The 21,267-nt window shown below is 32.7% G+C and overlaps 1 protein-coding gene across 1 annotated transcript in view; it reads right to left on the reverse strand.

Moving 5' to 3' along the window:
• Nucleotides 1-770: 770 nt before the first annotated feature.
• The window catches only part of LOC129225579 (uncharacterized), a 31,655-nt gene continuing 11,158 nt past the window's right edge, over nucleotides 771-21,267 (reverse strand). The window contains exons 4-7 of the mRNA XM_054860031.1: nucleotides 15,268-15,375; nucleotides 13,558-13,608; nucleotides 4,580-4,657; nucleotides 771-1,064 (exon numbers count right to left, since the gene is read on the reverse strand). Coding sequence (XP_054716006.1) covers nucleotides 1,011-1,064; nucleotides 4,580-4,657; nucleotides 13,558-13,608; nucleotides 15,268-15,375 — 291 coding nt within the window. The 3' untranslated portion in view covers nucleotides 771-1,010. The remainder of the gene's footprint in view (nucleotides 1,065-4,579; nucleotides 4,658-13,557; nucleotides 13,609-15,267; nucleotides 15,376-21,267) is intronic.

The following is a 21,267-nucleotide window of genomic DNA, read 5'->3' on the forward strand; positions in this document are numbered from 1 at the left end:
GGGGTGAAAAATTGCTTGCACATATTAATATTACATACCGTTGGAAAGGGTAGAATTTTCCGCGTTCTACGCAATTTATTTCAATGCTCTAATTTAATTACGGCGGGAGTTATTAGCGTTTTTAGCGCGAAATTTAACCACTACTTTCTTTATTGAATCTATCAGAAAAAAGGGAAGGAAGTTTTCTTTTTCCCACAGTTTTCTTTTTGACATCATTGGAAAAAGCGGTATTTTTTACTCCAGGTCCTTCTCGACCTATGGTCGAAAAACTAAACTTCTATCTCGAAAAGAAAACGAATTACAAGCCTTTTTATATCAAGTTCAAAAAGTCTCATTTCCATTCAAATTGTTAATCAAAACATTTTCCTTCGCATTTTAATTCCTTAAAATTATTTTATTTTGTGTTTCCATGGTTACGCTTTTAAATCCATCTTTCTCGATTCAATTTCTTTAAAGTATTTTAATGTCTGCCGTCATTGTTTGGAAGGGAAATCATGCTGTTTTTTTAATTTATTTATTTAAGCCTGATTGTTGAATATACGTCATCTGACACAATTTTTATTTTCAAGGTGGACCGGGCAAAGCAGGGCAACACAGCTAGTTTTGTACTATGTAAAGATTCCAACCGCGAAAGTGTAAAAATAAAAATTAAAAAAAAAACATCTTTACAAAATCAAAACAAAAACCCACATTAACAAATAAATTAATAAATAAATAAAAATAAACAAAAACAAAAAAGAGGTGTGAATTAATATCAAACGTACAACACATAATATCAATCAGAGTATTTTATTTGCAGAAACAATCAGTACAAAACGAATATTATTTTCTTGCAATTCCCGAGAAAAGTTATTTTGTAGTTCAATTTTTAGTGCATCCATAGGAAACAATTCTTTAAAGCTCTATGTTGCACTCTTAGCCTAAAATCCATGATTGAACACTAACCAAAAATTTATGAATTCATTTTACAAGTATTTGGTAAATCATTTGCATGCTCGCATCATCTTGTATCAGCATTGCGGTTGATTTAACTTGCAAGATGCTATGAAATCCAAGAAACATGGCTAAAAATCGGGACAAAAATGTTAGAAAATTAAAAATAAAATACATTTTACTGTAAAATTGTACTAAAAATACTGCATTTCACTAATTGAATTTAAGATTTTTTTAAAAAACATTTAAATAAAAAGTGAAACCTAAAATAATATGAATTTTTAATTGATTAAACCACAAGTTTTCATGAAGAAGGCTTCCAGGGCAGTCATTCCAATCTCTTCAGCTTGCGAGATCGAGATTCTCGCTCACGTGATCGGTTGTGACGTAAAAATTCCGCAAAGTAGTATTCTAATCTAGTCGCACCTTGCCGCAAGCTAAGTTCGAGTAGATTAAAATGCTATTTTGCGACATTGCTACGTCACAACCGATCACGTGAGCGAGAATCTCGATCCTGGACACGCAAAATATCCATTTTAATTCTCCCAAAGTTAATACAAACTACTTTTTTTTTATATATGCAAACATGGGCGTGGACGTATGGATGTATGTATGCAAGAATGTAATACTTGCATGAATATAATGTGTTTACTGGTGTTTTGGGCGTACTTACGTACGTATGTGCGCTCTCGAATAATGGGGTCATTTCCCAATTTTTAAAAGTATTTTTTTTTCTGAAAGAGCATGCTTAAAAACATAGGATCTGACCATTTTTTAAATAATTTGTTTAAGTTTAATATTTTTAAAAAATTACTTAAATCGGTGCTCTTTCATTGTTTACTCTTCTGCCCGATGACGTCACAAATGATGAAATGCCATTCAGTGTTGCCATTCACAGAGCAAAATATTTAATTCGCATCTTTACTCACGTGTATTGGCAACGATATGGTTGGTAGCAAGCGTAGAGCGCAATTTAAATTCACTGCTTGATTTTCATAACGTGAAAATGTAGTAGAAAGATCCGGCTAAGTGCATCATTTGTGACGTCATCAAGATCACGCCTTGTTTGAAAAATCGGACATTGAAAAAAATTAATTTAAAAAAACTGTTGGGAAAATGAACGTATTTTCAGGGTCCATGTTATTATTTTTTTTTTTTTGCTTGTTCTATCCATTTCAATGACTAAAAGTAGTACTTTTGACTGAAGGAAACCATCCCATTACGCAAGCAGAATCTTTATGGGGTCATGTTGCGCACTTGTCTTCTTAACTGCTCTCTCTTGTTTCATAAGAGCGCTTTACTACCTTGGGCAGGTAAATGTCATTAACAGCATAAATGAGTTTTCGAGAAATTTGGAAAAACATGTTTTGGATTCAATCAGAGCCCGATCATTCTGATATTGGACATGGGGCAGAGTTCTAATTCAGGGACCCACAGGGCCCAACTAAGATTTTTGAAGACACGGGGCATGAAATTCCTTTTGTGCCCCCACCCCCTCCTATTCCCACCCATTCTATATGATGAAGCTATAAAATATTTCGATACTTGCGTATTTACACAACCATGCTAAATTTGGTGATACCTCATATCACAATATAGTATTATACAAATAAAAAATAGAAGGAATATAGCATACGATAATTATATAAGCTGAGGTTAAACTTTCCTTGTTGCAGTAAAAACCGTAAGTGTCAAAGTTATCTATGATATAACTTTTAATAGTAAATACAGACTAAACTTGGAGTGGTTGTATTATTTGCAAAGAGATCAAGTTTTTAAGGGGAATTTCTACCAACAAATAAAAGATTTTTTCCTTGTCTTAGCAATTGCAAAAATATCAGTGATGTCATTTTACTCTAGATTCTGAGTGAAATAATTATTTATTTTTAATTAGTTTGATAAATGAAGGGGATTTTGGACCCTTGAAATCTAAGTGGAGGGGCCTGTGCCCCACATGCCCCTGCGGTAATCAGGCTCTGGATTCAATACTATCAATAGAGAACTGTTGAAATTTAGACGATTATTTCACGGGGGGGGGGGATCAGCGGAAACACACCAAATTATCAAGCTTGTACGATGAAGCTAATGAACAATAGATGACAAAAATGCAAAAAAAAAAAAAAGAAATTCAACTAGTGTTATTACTGTTGTTACGTGCCTACAGATGCTACACTCGTACTACGGCACAGCAGCCTAGAATCTTTTAATTTTATTCATACCGGCCGTGAAAGCTTTCATTCTTATCTAAACTCAAAAACAGTTTTCAAGGGAAGCAGAAGGACGAAAATATACGTATGCAGGGTAGGGTGGTTCAAAAAAAAACTGTTTTTCAGCTAGAGCCCAAGACGCGCCCTATTTTTTTTTTTTTTTAAGACTTACTAACAGTATTATGTTTTAAAAGTTTTAGATTCTTACTCAATTTTAAGAGGGTGCTCAATGACCCCTCAATTTAACATTAGCCGTAGCATAGGAAATGTCACAAATTTAGAAACATTTGATTTCCCCTGCTGTTTTTTTCTTTTTTTGAGCAATCACGATTATTTATTGCTTTCATTTGACTGTTTTGATGTGCTATCATTTTATTTTCCCGCCAGCACCCTCTGCAGCATCACCGCCGACCGGCTCCTCACGATGCTGCTCCTCTAGCGAAAGCCATCTCCAGGTTGCGTCAATATCCTACACTTACACGCATACATACGCGCACGTACAAACAAACACACACACACACATACGTACACCTACACACATACACCAACACATACACACACACGCATACATACACACACTACAATCAAACACATACACACACACACACATACATACACCTACACACATACACAAACACATACACACACATACACACACACGCGTACATACACCTACACACATACACAAACACATACACACACACACGCATACATACAGACACCTACACATACACACACATCTACACACAACTACCCACACACTCATGCCTGCACACAGACACAAACACATATACCTACACCACACACATGCACATCCCCCCCCCTACCACAAACACTCATACACACAACTACCCACACACTCATACTTACACACAGACACAAACACACACGCCTACATACACACACACACACACACTCGTGATTGCGGAAAACATAATTTGAATTCTAGATGTCAAAATTCAAATTAATTTTTAATATTTTTCTTGTAAATAATTGTTTTATTGCAATGTATAAATTTATTTTTTCGCCAAGCTGGTGACAAAAATATATTTTAAAAACTCAATTAGGTTATGCGCCCGGGTTCTCTTGGTTAAGCAGAAAGTATAGCGTTTTCTTCGTTATACTTTCATCATTTGCATTCAATTCCATAAAAAAAATAACATGGAAACATGCAATGTAATTTTTAAAGAAGACATTTACGTTTTACTTACAAAGAATCTACGGCTGTTTATTTCCCGCTGCCTTTCATCTGGTGTTTGCTCTTCAGCAACATCTTGTATATTCTCATATATTTTAAGAACTCAAATAGGAATTTGGCTCGAATTGTCTTAGTTAAGCGGTAAGTTCGGTGTTTCCTTCGTTCTACTTACTTTCTTAATTTGTATTAAATGCCATAAAAAACATGCAATTCTTAGAGAAAACATTTATGTTTTACTTACAAAGAATCTAAGACTGTCTAATTCTCTAACTCTTTCTTCAACTGTTAGCTCATCAGCAATATCATCTTTTGCTGCTGACTAAAATAAAACATGAAATACGGTTACTTATTTAAAAAATACATTTAACAAAACATAAAATATAAAACCAACAGCGTTTAAATTTCAATGGTGGTAATTTCTTAGACCACTCTGTCAGTAGAATATTAGTTTGTTTTCTTTACGTAACCATTTCACCAAAAACTATTCTGGTGCTAATAAGAATACTTCTGATGTGCAAACAACTAAACGGTTCTATGTATAGAAATATTAGTCAGGAAAGCCTGTTTTCTTCTCCAATAACGGTTATTGGCATTGTATATACACAAAAAAACATACAATTCTTTCTTCTTTCAATCCTAACATAAGGAAACTCATCCCAAGTCATACGTCTTGTTATCAGTAAAGGCCTGTATACCACGCTTAAGTAGCGACATGCTTTGAGCCATGCACTGTGTTCCGCTTTTGATTTTGATTGGTGGATGCTAGTCAAGTGAGTTAATCGCGCCATTTGTGACCTAGCTTGAATAGTTATGATGCGCTGGAAAGCTAGAGATATTTTTTATTTTCCGTTGAATATTCAAATCGTTCAACAGAACTTTTGTAAAACGTGAAGATGCCTTGTTGTAGTGCATTTGAAAGCCTTAAATTAAACTTGTAACCTAAAATTACTTCTGTCCCATACAGAATATCTTTTTTAATTAAAATACGAAACAAAGTTTAGACCTGAGAAAGGGGGAAAATGTTCGAGCAAGAGAATTGAATACTTGCCGCTTCAGAGATCAAGTAAATATTTTTCATAAAGAAGTAATATCAATTAGGTTTTTCAACTTTATTTTAACACCTGTACTTACTCAATGAGCATAGCATTACCTCTTTGTACATAGGGAAAGCAGAGATAGTAAAATTAATTTTTAACACCAAATAACTGTCATGGTTTAACAGAAAAGTGGTATGTGTGTAATCTCATATCAATTCCGGACATTCAGGGGTAAAAAACATTAAAATCATCAATTGTCAACCGCTGCAGACGGCATTGAGAAACAGCAGTCGGCGAGCGAAGCGAGCAGGGAATGAAGCCTCCTTGAGACATACAGATACACAGATACACAAACACGTCAAACTAATAACCCTCTTCCTTTGTGTGTCGGGGTTAACAAGTAACTAAAATTAAAAATTTAAAAAACCCGACTGGGTCGCAAATGTAGAATCAAGAGGGAAACTTTAAAATCCTTTTAAAAGCTTTATACTATTAAAAATCAATTACAAGTATTTTATTTGTTAACAAATAGAAACTGGCAACAGATAAAAATTTTAAATCATTGCTTTTATTTTCCTTGTCGGCCAACATTGAATTCGGTTACTTATCTTTATTAATAATAAAGCTGCATGTCCCTCTGTCCGGATCGCATTTAAACAATCCTTACTCTGTCAGGGGACCATGTTAAAGTTTTGAGGCCCCTGATTGGTTAAAGCGAAATGACTAGCGCTTACATACGGCGGCCATGTTTTTTCTTTCATCCAACGCGTATGAACAAATTTCTATTTCATTTAATTCACGCTTAAATGTAAACATTTTCTTTTTCAATTTCGAATAATGGCTACCAATTCTTGTTGGCAAATGAAACTTCCCCCTTCTTTTAGTAACTGTATTGTAAATAGGAAGTGTAATATTATTACTATACGCAGCGACATAAAAAATGTGAAGCAGTGCAATACATGGGTGAAAGAATTCAGACTTCAGACAAATACGAAATGGAATTCACGGTCTTGAGTTCCTCAGAGAAAGATAATTATGTATTCGTAAGTACTAATTTTTTCTTTGCGTTTATATTCTAATGAATATTGGTTACGTAAAATTTGATAAAATTACCAATTCATTTTTTCATTCTACAGTGCTGCCATCTATCTATGTATCTAATATGTGAAAAATTTAAAAATGCATTAAAATAAAACCGGAAACACATTCTGCTCAATTAAATAAATAACAATCATTGAAACATTATTTTTGTTTACTTGATAGAAATTTTTTTAAAAAAAATTTTGTGCGAAAATTTTTTAACTGCTATGAGTAATATTTTACTGATTTTATTCATAGACTTTAAGCTATTCATATTTATCTAACTTTTACTTGTATTTAGAGTTAAACAATTGCCTTGTCAAACTTTTTTTAAAATTCTTTTTTTTTTTAATATAAATCTGAGTTGCATTCAAGATTAAGTTACGAATACGGCAACTTTTGGAGGGACAAAGTAATTATAGTAATGCCAATTCTCACAACTTGAACCTTCATTAGTTCATTCTCATTAAGTCTGCTGCAATGTTAAATATTTTTCCAACTATTTCATGTTGTGCCAACATTTTCGTGAGGGGGAAATTTTCCAAAATAAAACTGAGCTCCCAAATCACCAAATTAGTTGTATCATCCTGGTGCAGTTAGTACCTTATTCTTGGATTTAACCTGATTTTTTATTGAATTTACTTATTTGTTCAATAGTTTCTAGGAAACAATTAGTTTGTCACCACAGTTCCTTCATGAAGATTCCAAAGGAAGAAAATAAAAGAAGCCTTTCAAAAAACTCTAGTTGTCCGGCAAAAATAAATGTAAAAACTAAATTAGATACACCTTCTACAAGAAAGAAAGATGCTTTTGTAAAAGTAAGAGATGCTTCAGATGAGTTTTTAAAGCAAAATTTGAGAATTGTAAAATACTGCTATATTTCAATCTAAAAACAAGAATGCTTACAGCTAATTTAAAATGAAAACTGTAAGATGAAAGTTCGTTTTTGATATAATCCAGTTCTAATTATTAAATTGAATGTGCATTCATAATAGAAGCTACAGGCTGTATAATTATCATACGTGATGTAATTATAATATATTTAACTTATTATTGCAAAAAAAAAAAAAAAAAGAATAAATAAATAAAATAAAATTGCAGATATTTAATAGTTTACATGTAATATAAATTACATATTTGTAATGTAACTAAAATAATAGTTGCCTTGAAGTCATTAAAAGGAAAAAAAAGGAAACTTTTCTTATGCTGATCAAAACACGCTAACAACGACACGTAATCAATTTGAAATATCACATTTAAAGATAAATTTTTAAAACTAAACAAGAACTTTTTTCTGTACAAATTTTGCAACTTAATATACGCTAAATGCTGCTTTAAAGACAAAAACTTCCACTAAATTTAAAAATTAATGTTGTTTCTTATTTTTATATCTCGTACGTTTATTTTCCTTATATGGAAAAAGTGATGATTTAAACCTAAAATGCATTAGAATACTTATTTTTGACTTGAATTTCCTTATTGATTAAAAAAAAACGTTTTTAATCAAAATATAAAATCACGAAACTAAATTTAGAACTACTATTTTTAAAATTTTAGCTTAAAAAACACATGCATACTATTATTGTGTTTTCTAATCTTATTAAAACCACTGCACATTATTACCAAACAATACAAAAACTAGTTCAAAAAGTTGTAGAAGAAAATCGTTAATAGAAGAAACAAATTAAAATTTAAAACAGTCTACACATTAAAATTTTCCAAATGTTTCAAATTTATATTAATTAGTTTATGCGAGTATAAAATACTACAATGTACATATAGATGGCAGCACATAAAATTCTTCCCCATTTTTTTTTTTCAATTCAAGAAATCAGCAAAGTACGATTGCTAGAAACTTTTTTTAATGAGTAGTATTCAACTAATGCAGAAAGAAATTGTGCAGATTTGAAAGAATAAACAGGTCGCCATTGTTCAAAGAGGAAAAAGAAAATAGATACATTTAATCGTGAATTGAATTAAAACGAAATTTGCTCACATGCGTTGAATGAACGAAAAAAACATGGCCGCCGTATGTGCGCGCTAGTAATTCGCTTTGGCCAATCAGGAGCCTCGAAACTTTTACATGGTCCCCTGACAGAGTAAGGGTTGTTTAAATGCATCCGGATCTCTGTCTGTCGGGATCTCTGACGTGCATAGCGCCTAGACCGTTCGGCCGATTTTCATGAAATTTGGCACAAAGTTAGTTTGTAGCATGGGGTTGTGCACCTCGAAGCGATTTTTCGAAAATTCGATGTGGTTCTTTTTCTATCCCAATTTTAAAAACAAAATTATCATAAGATGGACGAATAAATTACGAAATTATCATAACGTGGAACCGTAACATGGGCACAAGCCAGTTGGCGAGATACGAAATTATCATAACGTGTAACCGTAACATGGGTATTATTATATCTTTATCTTTATCTTTACTAATAATAAAGCTGAAAGCCTCTCTGTCTGTCAGGATCTATCTTTATTATTATCTCTATCTTTATCTTTACTCTTTATCTTCTTTATCTTTTCTTTACTAATAATAAAGCTGAATGTCCTCTGTCCGGATTTCTATCTGTCAGGATCTCTGTGACACGCATAGCGCCTAGATCCTTCGGCCGTTTTAAATGAAATTTGTCACAAAGTTAGTTTGTACCATGGGGGTGTGCACCTCGAAGCGATTTTTTTGAAAATTCGATGTGGTTCTTTTTCCAATCCAATTTTAAGAACAAAAATATCATAAAATGGACAAGTAAATTACGAAATTATCATAACGTGGAACCGTAACACGGGTACAAGCCAACTGGCGAGAAAATTCCCCATACATTATTTGTAAATATACAGGCGACCCAAAACACCTTTTAATTTTCTATTACGGGCAAAGCCGTGCGGGTACCACTAGTCGCTGAATAAAGGCTTAGCCGTACTTAAAATCTGCTTTAAAAAATATTATAACTCGAATTCTATACAATACCCCTCTGCATATGCGCCGGCATATGCAGAGGGGTACACCCGCATGTAAATCGCTAATATTTTTTTACTAGTTTTTTAATTTATTGGTAGAATTACGGTAACCGGGTGGCGACGATAAATATTTCATTCTGGCAACCCGCTACCTTACCTTGGCGACGGAACAATTTCGGCAACCCTACACCAAAGCTTATTCACTATTCGTTTGACCAATCAACCATTTCAGAGTTCACAACACAAAATTGTAATTTACTTGTCTAATAAATATTTTTATTTTAATTCCATAGAACAATATTTTTAATTTCCTCTAAGGTGATTTTTTTCTGAAAACTGGCAACATATATTGTGTTTCTTTAATTTTTAGATCATAGAAACTTTATAAAATTTTACATCGCGGAATGTTTATCACTTTTAACTATTTTGAGTTATACAGTGGCTCCCAAAAGTGTTCGTACACTTTGAAATTTTTTAGTAAAACCAAAATAACTCAAAACTGAATTCGAATATAAAGTCCAATATTTTTTCAAATCATTCCTATGTCATTCTAAATATAACCCATTGGTTTGTTTCAAACTATCTTTTTGAAATGGGTCAGAAAACGAAGAGACAGAGAAATAACACGCCACAAAAGTCATCGTACACTCAAATATTTTCGAATAAATTCATGATTAAAATTATCATATGTCATTTTATTAATATTTTTGCATTGTGTTGACCCTTAAGAGTCATTTGGTTTTAATTATTTGCTTATTTATTCCTTAATATTGTGTTTATTACTGTAAAATGACTGGTATTCGTAAAAACCCACAAACACCATTCAAAACTTGAATTTTTTTCCCCCAGTAGTGGTAAATTGGTTTGAAAGGTCTCTAAATCAGTTAATTTATTTGTTTGTATAGTAAAGTGCTTGATAAAATGCTTTAAAGAAAGGAATCGGACCGAAAACAAGGTTAGAAAAGGTCAACCGGCAAAGTTGACAAAACGTAACCGGAGATTTAAAGTTAAAAAATTTATGAAAAATACACATTTGAGTGCTGTAAACGTTTCTGCAGAGTTAAATGAAACATTTTACATTTAGTTTTCACCTAAAATTGTTCGCCAAGTTCTCTGATTAGCTGGATTAAATCGGACCTCTTCCCGCAGAAATTTTCTTGGTCGTGCGAAAAACAGAAAGCTTACGCTTTTCGCCGCAAAATCAATGATAAATAAGCTAAAAACGTTTTAGAATCACGTCTTACTTACAGATAAAAATAAATTTAACATTTTTGGTTAAATTGTTGTATAACTGTATGTAGAAGAAAAAATTAGGACCTTATTTTATTTATTTTATTTACTTATTTATTTTATTTACTTTAAAGCGATTACTGAGATGCATTTCCATCTTTGCTAAAGTTAATTAAATTTATATTTTTACATATTTCTTTGACTACAATTTTTTGCACTTTTGTAATTTGGTCTTGCTTAAAATAAAATTAATTTTACTCATTCAAAATAATTAGTCATTAAAAGTTTTAAAATAGCTTTTTAAAATTTATTTGTTTGTCTTGAAAAGCCAGGTGTTCAAAATGCCTCCCTTGCGGCCTCTTACCTGTACTGCAAGGGAGACGTACTGCAGCGCCGGAAAGCGTACTGAACAGAAACGTGATGTTAATAATTTTTGTGATGAGTTTTGTAGTTTTCCCGTATCTAATTAAGTACATTTTATTTTTGAAAGTTGGGGGTGGGGGGGGGGGTGAAAGCGCACCACCCTGCCGGCAATCGTGGACATAATCATGATATTAATATATTTCGTGATTTACTTAGTAGTTTTTGTTGCTTGGTCTTATGTTTAAAATAAATTTAATTTTATTTATTTAACACAAATAATTATTTTAAGAAAGTTTAAACGTTAAAAAATTATTTAATTTTTTTAAACCGGGAGGGAGGGGGCGAGGGAACCCATGATCTGTCCCCCTCACTTTTTCAAGGCACAAACCGCCACTGCTTAAGCATGTCTGTTACTGTAGCAGTTAATCTACCGCTGGATGCAGAATATCCTGAGGGAAACCCTTCCGCCCTGTATGAATAGTTGTTGTCGATATATTTTAAAGTGTTCTATCGATGTGCATAGTTTTATTCCAATCGGAAATTCACACTTGGGTAGGTTTACTTGTTAGTGACACGACCGCTGTTCAAAACAAAAAATAGTCTTTGGAATGTCAAGGCATAGATCATTGGTTAAAATTTGGACGAGTCGATTATAATTCTTTGTACTAGTGAATATTTACTATTAATAAAGCTGAAAGTCTGGATGTATGAATCTCTGTTACGCGCATAGCGCCTAGACCGTTCGGCCGATTTTCATGAAATCTGGCACAAAATTAGTTTGTATTATAGGAGTGAGCACCTCGAAGCGATTTTTCGAAAATTCGATTTTATTCTTTTTCTATTCCAATTTTAAGAACATTTTACCAAGCAAATTATCATAACGTGGACGATTAAATTACCAAATTATCATAACGTGGAACCGTAATATGGGTTGGGTGAGCAAATGAACATAGCAAGCTGGCGAGAAATTCATCATCCATTCTTTGTAAACTAGAAAGTGGCCCGTCAAGGTATGACGGGTGAAAATTGCTTCTACTCCTCCACATTTGAACGAAGCAATTGCCTCTTCTCTACATAGTATAAAATGAAGTGTCCAAAAAGCGTCTGTGTGTTTGAACTCGCAAAACTCGAGAACTACCCACCCGATTTCGCTGAAATTTTCACAATTTGTTCCTTTAAGTCCTGAGAAGGTTTGCAGACCAGTTCGAAAACAATTCGATGAATAGTTCTTTTTTTATTCCAATTTAGGCCCAATTTTCACATAAATTCCCGAATATGGGGATGAAAAATTACTCGCAATTAGTAATACTATATATCGTTGAAAAGGGAAGAATTTTCCGCGTTCTACGCAATTTGTTCCAACGCTCTAACTTAATTGCGGCGGGAGTTTTTTACGTTTTTAGCTCGAATTTTTTTAGACTTAGCTGAAATTTAGGCACTTCTTTCTTTATTAAATTTATCAGTAAAAAGTGAAGGAATTATCCTACAGTTTTCTTTTTGATACCATTGAAAAGAGCTACCTTTTTTACTCCAGATCTAACTCGACCTATGGTCGGAAGTTTAACCCTCTATCTCCATTAGAAAAAAAGTTACAAGCGAATTAAATGAAGTTCAAAAATCTGTTCTCTATTCAAGTTTTTAACCATTTTATTTTGCGTTTCCACGGTAACGCTTTTTGAATCCATTATTTCCATCTTTCTCATTTTCAATTCTGAAATTTATTTTATTTTGTGTTTCCATGGTTACGCTTTTTAAATCCATCGTTCTCATTTTATTTTAATTTCTTAAAAGTATTTTAATATCTGTCATCATTGCTTGGAGGGGAAATTTTGCATGATGATTTTTTTTTCTTTTATTTATGCCTGATTGTTGAATATACGTCACTTGACACAATTTTTGTTTTCAAAATAGACCGGGCAAAGCCGGGCAACGCAGCTAGTTAATGATATTTTAATAGTTGAAATTTTAACCCTAACTCCAGTGGATTAACTCTAAACTCCAGTAGATAGCGTTCATATTTGACCGCTTTTTCGTTTCTCCATTCCCCTGAAATGACACAGTCTTACCTGTAAAACAGTTAAGTTACCGGATTGAGTTCAGCCTTGTCACAATAAAGCCTTTCCCTGCATGTCAAATATTACCAAAACATGTCAAATTATTATGCCGTGGCGCGAGTCTCATTGGTGAAACACGGTTACTCGATCATCGGCTATTATTTATATGAGGATATGCAGGCGAACCAAATAACCATTTAATTTTCTACTACGGGCAAAGCCGTGCGGGTACCGCTAGTGGAAAAATAAATGAATATTTCGATATACTGCTGGTTAAAAATTTATGTTTCGAAAGGAAAAATGCAATATAGAGATGGAATCTGCTTGCGTCAATTGCTTCATACAAATAGTACCTGCTTACAGTTTTACTGTTTGATTCCTATTTTAGGTTAGGAGTTTTACAATTTTACAAAATTAATGCGTGCAATAGATCAAAACATTGACATGATTGATGTGTTACATGTACCATGCAGCGTATGCAAACAAGTATTTAAACTTACTATAACGGCAGGGTTCAAAAATGAGCTTGTCACTTGTTCTCCACACCTCCTCTGAAATAGAAGAATTTGATTAAGGTCATGAATTTTTAAAGTTAAGAACATGAAATATTTGTGAAATGTGAATTTAATCTGTTTGTAAGCAAGTTACAGTTATCAGTAAGCGTTTCAGCGATCTTTGTATAAGTGGAGTAGTTAATTTCTTTTTCAATTTGTGGTTGATCCACTGCAAAAACATTTTTTTAGTTATTTGTCCTATTTTGTAAATAGAACTATTTGTTTTACAACAAAAATTAACACTTTCGATCAAAGTTATTTGCTCTATAATGTCTTATTATTCATAGTTTGAAGACTTTTGAACAAACGATAAGAATATTTTTTATTTATTTATTTATTAAAAACATTGCACAATACAGAAATTATCCAGTTGCAGTGGCAACAATATAAAAAAGCATTACTGCAATTTCGTGCTTTTTAGCACTCATCAGCCCGGAATAGGAATCACATGAGCTGGAGACGAAAAAAACTTATTTGGTGTGCTAATGTCTGTGCTGTGGTCACTCATCTGGTGTGCTAATTCTACATTAGCTACCAGTCTGTTTGGCTCTCTTGGCTCCCTTAAGAGGTTTTTCGCCTCCAGCTCACGTGATTCCTATTCCGGGCTGATGAGTGCTAAAAAGCACGACATTGATGTCCTCGGATGGAATAACTGAGCTGGTGATGTATTTTAAGTATTTATGCTTTAGACCTTGCTTAGGGCGGTAACTTACTACAAAATACCATGCTTTGCCATTAATCTTTGAGTTGAACCGCACCATTGCTGCGGTCACTCAATCTGGTGTGCTAATTCTCATTAGCTACCAGTTTGTTTGGCTCTCTTGGCTCCCTTAAGAGATTTTTCGCCTCCAGCTCATGTGATTCCTATTCCGGGCTGATGAGTGCTAAAAAGCACGAAAAACTGCAGTCCTCGGATTTAATAACTGAGCTGGTGGTGTATTTTAAGCATTTCTGCCTTAGCCCTGGCTTAGGGTTTTAACTTACTACATTACGAATGTTCGCCCAGATATGTTTATGATAAGTTGCAACGAAATACGCCATTGTGTACGTTAATGTCTGCTCCGAAGAGAATTTAGTATTACGCACTCTTGCTATCAAAACAACTGGCATAATTTTATGGCTCAAGAGGAGACATTCTGAACTTCTGTTAAACGCAATTTGCTGACAATTTTATGCTTTTTTTTACATTACATTTGTAACGCACTTTATTCCACTCCGTACTATTATTTCATGTATATGTTTTTAGAAAGTTAAATTGCTTAAAGTAGGATGGAATACAGCGTGATGTTCTTCAAGTTATCACCAAGAATGGGCAAATATTGTATCGTATTCAGGAATAACCGAACCAACTGCTTAGATATTTTTGAATCGCATTTTCATTGCAAACTTTGCAATTCCCAAAGAAATAAGTGTAGTACAACAAGGAACAGTATTAAAAATGAATGAATGAATAAATAATAATAATATGCAATGAGTGTTTTAAAAAACATTCTTTCTAGAAATATCAACGAATTTAATTAAATTTTGGTCTGTTCATTTCTTAAGACTTCCTCAGAAATATTTTCTTAAGTAAATATTTCTAAGGAAAAATTTACCTAAACAATTTCATTAGGTAAAACAATTATGTCTGGTGTCTGAGTAATAACTCTTTCTTACCTCAAATGAAGACGGGTTTCCACAAATCCAACTTCCCTCCTGCCAAAAAGTGTCTTTATCTTCAACTCCCGAGCAACTTGATGTACTATCGATGAGTAATCTTACTGACTAAATTGAAAAATAGAAGAGATATGTGAGAAAGAATTCAAAACAAAAATTTTCATCAAATGATACAGACGTCCGTCGTAGTGCAATAACATGCAATGCAAAAACAGATCGTCGTAACCTTTTTAAAAAGTAACTAATCTTGTATTTTTCGTTTATTGTGTTGTTGAAGAAACATGTATGTGATAAACACGAGTTTAAAATGAGCATTTTGGATTATTTATTAATTTTTGTACACTTTTTAGTAACTAGAATATTCAACAACAAATGTCAGATATATCTCCACGTAAAATTGTGGAAAAAGCTAGAGCGACTTTTATGACATTATTAATTCGGAACTCCAGCGCTCGAATACGCCACCTTGCGGTGATTTACAAAACTGCCGATGAAACTAAAACATTGCCACGTTGCGTTCCACGCAGGGGCGGCATTTCAGCCTTTAATTTGGGAGGTCGAGTTTCTTAAATATGTATTACCACAGTGCGGTAACAAACACACATTAGCTAACAGGAAGTGGTCATAAAATCGGTTTAATATGAATAAAAATTAGTGCTTAGAAGCAATTAAAATTTTGATTCATTTTCTAATAAGTTATCATACAAAACATCTCGATACTGAAGTTTTTATACCTTTTGGAAAAGTTTTAATGCATGTTTTTTGGAATTCAGAAGAGCAGGGAATCGTCTTACTATCAGTGCCCAGTGTCGTGCTGTTTTGCCAGTATAGCTAAATAGAAAAGGTTTTTTCTTTCTTTTTTTTCTTTTGCGCATTGTGCTTCGAAAATATTTCTCTAACCTAACAAAAAATTTTCTCTACCAGCTGAGCTGATTGGAATAGTTAAAAATTAATTGAAGTAACAAAGTTATGTATGAAAACACTTTTTATGTCTTGCTCTTCAAAATCACACAGGCAGCTTCAAAAATTGCGAGGAGCTTAATTTTTTGTCATTGAATAATCTAGTCTCGTCGGCGCTCTCAGCTTCAATGAGATGTCATCTACCACCAGCTCTGTTATTCACTATTAAAGGCTGAAGAGTTCACAACAAGGACGGAACTGCAGTCTCTGGATGTCATAACCGGTCTGTCGGTATATTGCCTGTAATTTTTCTTGCCTAGTGCTAAAAATTTTATTCATAATTTAAACATTTTATTTTTCGCTTTCAAAAAATCCAATGCAGATAATATAGAACCAACCATGCAGAAAAATAATTATCATCAAATCTTGTGTTAATTTTATTCGAAAAACAATCTATTACTTCATACAAAATATTAAGAAATCAGTGTTTGACTTCACATCATCATGTGGATTTTTCTTTTTTTAGCGCCTTTTTTAAATTGGCTCGGAGGAAGATTTTTTTTGAAAACGTTTCACCATTGATTGAAATATGCATCTTTGTAAAATCTATTTTTGATTTCAATTGCAGATTGAACTATGGTAGTATGAACGCACAGATCAATTGTAGATTGAACTGTGGCTTGAATAGTCCGAAAATTAAGTGTGGCGGATTGAAGATGTTTTGATAGAGTAAAGCATTTTTAAAACACTTTCCGCAATAGAAACAAATTGAATAAAAATTCAAACGAAGTCATACATGCTGAAGGGCATGAGCTTTTTCACCATTGAAAGAATCGTTTTTCAATAATTCTCACAGTCGTCAAATCACTGCTTTGAAGTTATAGAGAAAGGTTTTTATGTTTTTAACTCTTGAAGACCAAGTTATAGAGAAAGGTTTTTATGTTTTTAACTCTTGAAGACCATCTTGTTTCACTTCGAGATTGCATAATTATAGAGCCCCATAAAGGGTATTTTGTCTTTTTTTATTCAATAAGCACATGCATTTTTAAGAAGTTTCTATGAAAGCAGATAATGCATTGAGCAACTGAAACGTGTTTCTAGCAAAAGAAAGCAATGAACACTCATTAAATAAATATACACTTAAAAAATGAGCGTAAAAGTGAATGTAAAATATCAAGGAATTTTCTTGAGAAAACCATGCAGCCACACCACTTTGCACGAGCCTCTCATATTGACATACCATCCTTACACTGGGCACACAAGTATGAAATATTTATCCGTGAAAAGGCCGAAAAATATTTCGTGAATTTCTAAGTCATCATCCAAATAACGAAAAACACTTTTTCTAGTCTGGCAATGTGTCGAGTTACAACAAATAGTTACTGAGAACCAGCGAGATTTTTTTAACGAACATTGATTTCCGACTTACATAAATTGAATTCACCTATTTTCTATCATTCTGCTTAAAAAATTTGGGGGTGCGACCGCCCCCTCTTGACCCCCCTATTTGCCGCCCCTGGTTCCACGTGTGTCTGTTGACGTAAACACAGGCAGTTTGTTCTGAGTATTTATTAACGCAATCGATGAGTCTTAGTTTGCTTTCAGGTACAGAAATTAATTCGTCCCTTAGTAGTATTCTCGAGCTTCTCAAAATAATGTTAGTTTTCCTTATTTCCTTCTAAAATATGAGTTGATTGAAAATGGTGAAAGCGAAAACTGGATTAACAAACTTGGATAACGTTATACAAGGTAAAAATTTTTATTGTTTTGTATGAATTTGTAAGAATATGAGTTTTTTTTAAATCTTAAATTAATTTAACTAACCATCTTTTACAGCAGCATTTAGTTGAAATGGACGGTATGCAAAATATTTTCTTGAATATATTATCGTAGAACAAAATGAAAAATGTTTCACCGAGAAAGAATTTACTTTATTCCTTTTATTCTCAGCTGAAAGGTTTCGCCAAATTTGTTTAGGGTTATAGTTTTAGTATTGTGCGAGCAAAGTAGCCTTGGCGAGATTTCGCGTTTTTAGTTAAACAATTTTTAATTTTTATCATGAGTGGAATAAAATGGTAGTAAGATTACAGAATTCGATAAGTAAAAAGAAATAATGGTCAATCAACTGAAAAGAAAACTACCACCATATATCCGTAAGAATTCTGTAGATGATTTGCATAACTTGGCATAACTAAATCGTAACTCAGAAATTAGAAAAATCGAAACAGAAAAATTTTAAATTAACCGATTCGGGAATTCGAGAGAAATAACTCAGCAACAAATGCAAAACAATAAGCGCTAGCCAAGCAAGGCAAAAAAGTATCATCTTCTTTCGATAATAATTTGTAATGTCATATTGAATTTTCTAGCATTAATTGTTGTTCTTGTCAGGCCACAATTATTATTTAGTTTTATCAAGAATTGATAAATATCGAATTCAACATCGTAGAAATAGCTGCTTAGAACTACGAACTACGTAGTTTGCATTAATCTTTGACGTTTAGTAATGCTTCTTGAATTCTCATTTCTTTCTACGTGGGCCAGAATATCCACAAGACTTTGAAAATTAATTTAAAAAGAATAAAGCGAAAAATATCATACATACGAACAAAAATCACAAGACTTTTAGCGTTTTCTTCGTTACCACATGCGTTCGTTTTAGTTTTTAAGTCGGCCATTAGACAGTGACTGCAGTGCCCCCTATAGTTCGTTGGAGTTGTGAATATATTAGTTGACTTCCTACACTCCAAAAACTGCAGTTTAAAATTAAAAAGTAAAAGTCGTAGCTACACCCGTCGCGAAAAACGTAATGAGCAAGTGAACCAAAATGGCCGCTTTCTTTGATGGCCTGCAAAATTATTTCGTGTAGGATTCAACATCTCTACCCAAGATATTCTCGCATTAGAACACCTACAGATCAAGATTCTAAAGAGAAATTCTCTGGACCTAAAAATTTTTACGGGACTACATTGTGGGGTCAGGACTATTATGCTTGGTAATTTCATCCTTGCTTCCGAGAAGCCTTGATTCAAAATTTTTATTGTGATTGCTTTTAGCATTACTGTTGCAAGGCAACAAAATTTGAAACAATAGGTTTTATATTTAAACATTTAATGGGAAAATTGCGTGAAATTTGCTATTTTCCATCGCATATTGACCGTTCCCAAGCGGTAATTCTGTAATCCACGCTATGGCTTGGTTTCTTCCATGCTCGATAGATGGCGCCACTACTTTTTCGTGATATTTTTTTTTTTTTTGCTTTCTTTTTAAAAATGTCTTGTGTCTTTTGAAGTTTTAACCATGGATAGCTTATCATCCGACTTTACTTATTCAAATATTAATATTACAAACGATCAAAACGAAAATTTAACTTACAGAGTAAAAGAAATCACTGATGAAAATGCTGCAAATTTAAGTTTAATTTTTTTTTTCTTAATTTAATTGCGGATAATCCCGAAAAAAAAAAAAAAGATGTTATTAAAGGGACAGAACAGACGATTTAAGCTATTGGAATTTTAAAAAAATGTGAAAATTCATGTGCCTAAAGGTTTAACGTTGTAATTAATAATTTAATCAACGGTCTAATTGATACAACTATATCAATTAGATAACATTATATGCAATATTCGGGGGGGGGGGGGAGTACATATGTATATAGTGTGAAATGTAAGTCAGAACAGCTCTTTTACAAAAGTACTCCAATAGGCTTTCTAGTTTTTTATTTATTTTTTTTTTTGAAAAACACAAAGACACACACACACACACATATATATATATATATATATATATATATATATATATATATATATATATATATATATATATGCCAATGATTTTTTTCTTTTTGGTGGCGGGGGGGGGGATGTGATCGCTACCCATGTTTTACCCATGTTTTGTAGCATTTTTTAAAATTAATTTTCTGTTTAGTTTGTTCTTTAAGTTTCGTTGTTTTTTCCACCAGTACTTACATGTTCTTTACTTAATTGCTATGTTGGGCCTTTTTTAGTTAAAGATTTTTTAGATTGTATTTGTGTTTTAATAAAAATTGAATTAACTTCTCTTTTGATTGGCTTATACAGATTTAACTTAAATATACTTGTTAATTTTATACACAGAACTGGTTACAGCAACACAGTGAAGATACAAAAAGTACTTGGCGTGTTGCAACAACATATCCGAAATCAGGGAGATTTAATAAATACAAAATCAGCTATCGCTGTGTGCATGACAGACAAAATAGTTTCTGGGGATGGTCCTTCAAAGCATACAGGATGCACTGCCAAACTGACAATCACAATACAAAGGCAAGTTACATTCAATTAAATGTATATATAACAGAGTTTGAAATAGGGTTCAATTTCTAGAAGGGGAATGTTCCCCGTTACTTCAGATTCCAGAGGGGATTTTTTTGAATTTCGGGGAGAATTTTTATAAATTCTAAAAATTTGTTTACAATTTTTTTATAATTCATTTTTTATTTCATTTTTCTATTTATTCATTTTTAAATTATAATTTTTTTGGTGTAATATCAGTCCTACACATTTTCAAATAATTATTCCTCAATTTTGCAATTTTACTTTATTATTTCATTTTCAATAACATATTTTACAACTAAGTAACATCACATACACTCAATTATTTTTTTTTAAATAGAACATTTTCTGGTTCTAATTATCCGAATGGGGTTCGGTCCCGATTGTTTAGAAAAATATTTCTACTGAACAAAGACTTTTTTTCTGGCGATCAAAAAGTTAAAGTAAAAATTTGCCTATAATTTTCCAAAACGGACTGTCGTTTCCAGCAGTTTTCGGATCGCATTTCGACCGGCGGATCGGAATTAGTTGATATTGGCGGATCGGAATCGGTTGATGTAACCAGTTCTGTGTATAAAATTAACAAGCATATTTAAGTTAAATCTGTATAAGCCATTCAAAAGAGAAATTAATTCAATTTTTATTGAAACACAAATACAATCTAAAAAATCTTTAACCAAAAAAGGCCCAACATAGCAATTTAGTAAAGAACATGTAAGTACTGGTGGAAAAAACAACAAAAGTTAATGAACAAACTAAACAGAAAATTAATTTTTAAAAATGCTAC

The sequence above is a fragment of the Uloborus diversus genome, chromosome 7 (genome assembly GCF_026930045.1).
Source record: "Uloborus diversus isolate 005 chromosome 7, Udiv.v.3.1, whole genome shotgun sequence".
Lineage (NCBI taxonomy): Eukaryota > Metazoa > Arthropoda > Arachnida > Araneae > Uloboridae > Uloborus > Uloborus diversus.